General features: G+C 64.7%; 1 protein-coding gene across 1 annotated transcript in view; it reads left to right on the top strand.

Annotated features, from left to right (window-relative positions):
* The window catches only part of SEMA6B (semaphorin 6B), an 11,046-nt gene that overhangs the window by 1,243 nt on the left and 8,485 nt on the right, over positions 1-1,318 (top strand). Inside the window, exons 3-5 of the mRNA XM_027669892.1 lie at positions 461-521; positions 634-696; positions 1,173-1,318. The exon at positions 1,173-1,318 is cut by the window's right edge and continues 47 nt beyond it. Of these exons, the coding sequence (XP_027525693.1) occupies positions 461-521; positions 634-696; positions 1,173-1,318 (270 nt within the window). The remainder of the gene's footprint in view (positions 1-460; positions 522-633; positions 697-1,172) is intronic.

Here is a 1,318-nt window from a genome sequence, read left to right as displayed (position 1 = left end):
TGTTTGTGGGGTTCCAACAGGACTGTCCTTACCCTGGGGGTGCTCAGAGCTCACCCAGTACCCCAAAACCTTCCCTGCACAGGGGTGGGCACCCCAGGCCCTCTTTCCTGAAGAACACCCCACTACCTTCCCTGGGGCACCCCAAAACCTACCATGGGATGTCTGTGGGGTTCCAGTGGGACTGTCCTTACCCTGGGGATTCTCAGAGCCCACCCCAGTACCCCAAAACCTGCCCTGCACGGGGGTGGGCACCCCAGACCCTCTTTGCTGTGTCACCAGCCCCGGGGCACCCCAAAATCAACCTTGGAGTGTTTGTGGGGTTCCAGAGGGGCTGCCCTTCCCCCGGGGGTGCTCAGAGCCCACCCCAGCACCCCAAAACCTTCCCGGGGGGGAACCTGCACCCCTGGCTGGGGGGGCACATCCCAACAGGGAGTGGTGACACCGGTGTCCCCCTCCCCAGGGACAACGTGTACCGGGTGAGCCTGGAGCCCAGCGGGGCGGGGGAGCTGCGCTACCACCGGGTGAGTGCGTTGGGGGGGGGGATCTCGGGGGGTTCTGGGGGGTCTCCGGGGGTGCCAAGGGGGTGCCAGGGGGTGCCACCGGCTCCTCCACGCTGGTTTCCCACCCCCCCAGAAGCTGACGTGGCGCTCGAACCAGCACGACATCAGCATCTGCCGGATGAAGGGGAAGCACGAGGTACGGGGGGGGGGGGGGGGGCGCCCCTTCGGGGGGGGGCTGAGCCCCCTCTGTACCCCCCTGTCACACACGAGGCCACCCCGTCCCCTCCCCGCTGGCCCCTCCCCACTGTCCCGCCAGCCAGTCAACCTCTGATTTATCAGCTGCTTAATTAGGTCGGTAATTAATTCTTCAGGGCCGTAAATCCTGTTCCCGGCCACTAGAAATGATGAGAACATCCCCCCTGCTTCCCTCCTCTCCCCTCCCTTCCCAAACCTTCCCAAACCTTCCCTTCCCAAACCTTCCCAGACCTTCCCAAACCTTCCCTTCCCAAACCTTCCCAAACCTTCCCAAACCTTCCCAAACCTTCCCTTCCCAAACCTTCCCTTCCCAAACCTTCCCTTCCCAAACCATCCCCTCGCAGCCAGGGGGGTCTGAGCGGGGTTTGGGGGTTCGGGGGGGTCCGAGGGGTGACGATCCCCCCTCCCCCGGCGCAGGCAGAGTGTCGGAACTTCGTGAAGGTTCTGCTGGTGAGGAACGAGAGCCTCCTGTTCGTGTGCGGCACCAACGCCTTCAACCCCGTCTGCGCCAACTACAGCGTGAGCCCCCCCGGGATGGGCACCCCTCGGGAACGGGCATCCCC

This window comes from Corapipo altera, unplaced genomic scaffold (genome assembly GCF_003945725.1).
Source record: "Corapipo altera isolate COAL_440 unplaced genomic scaffold, ASM394572v1 293, whole genome shotgun sequence".
Classification (NCBI taxonomy): Eukaryota; Metazoa; Chordata; class Aves; order Passeriformes; family Pipridae; genus Corapipo; species Corapipo altera.
The sequence above is the reverse complement of the archived record's forward strand: the minus strand, read 5'-3'. Positions and strand labels throughout refer to the sequence as shown.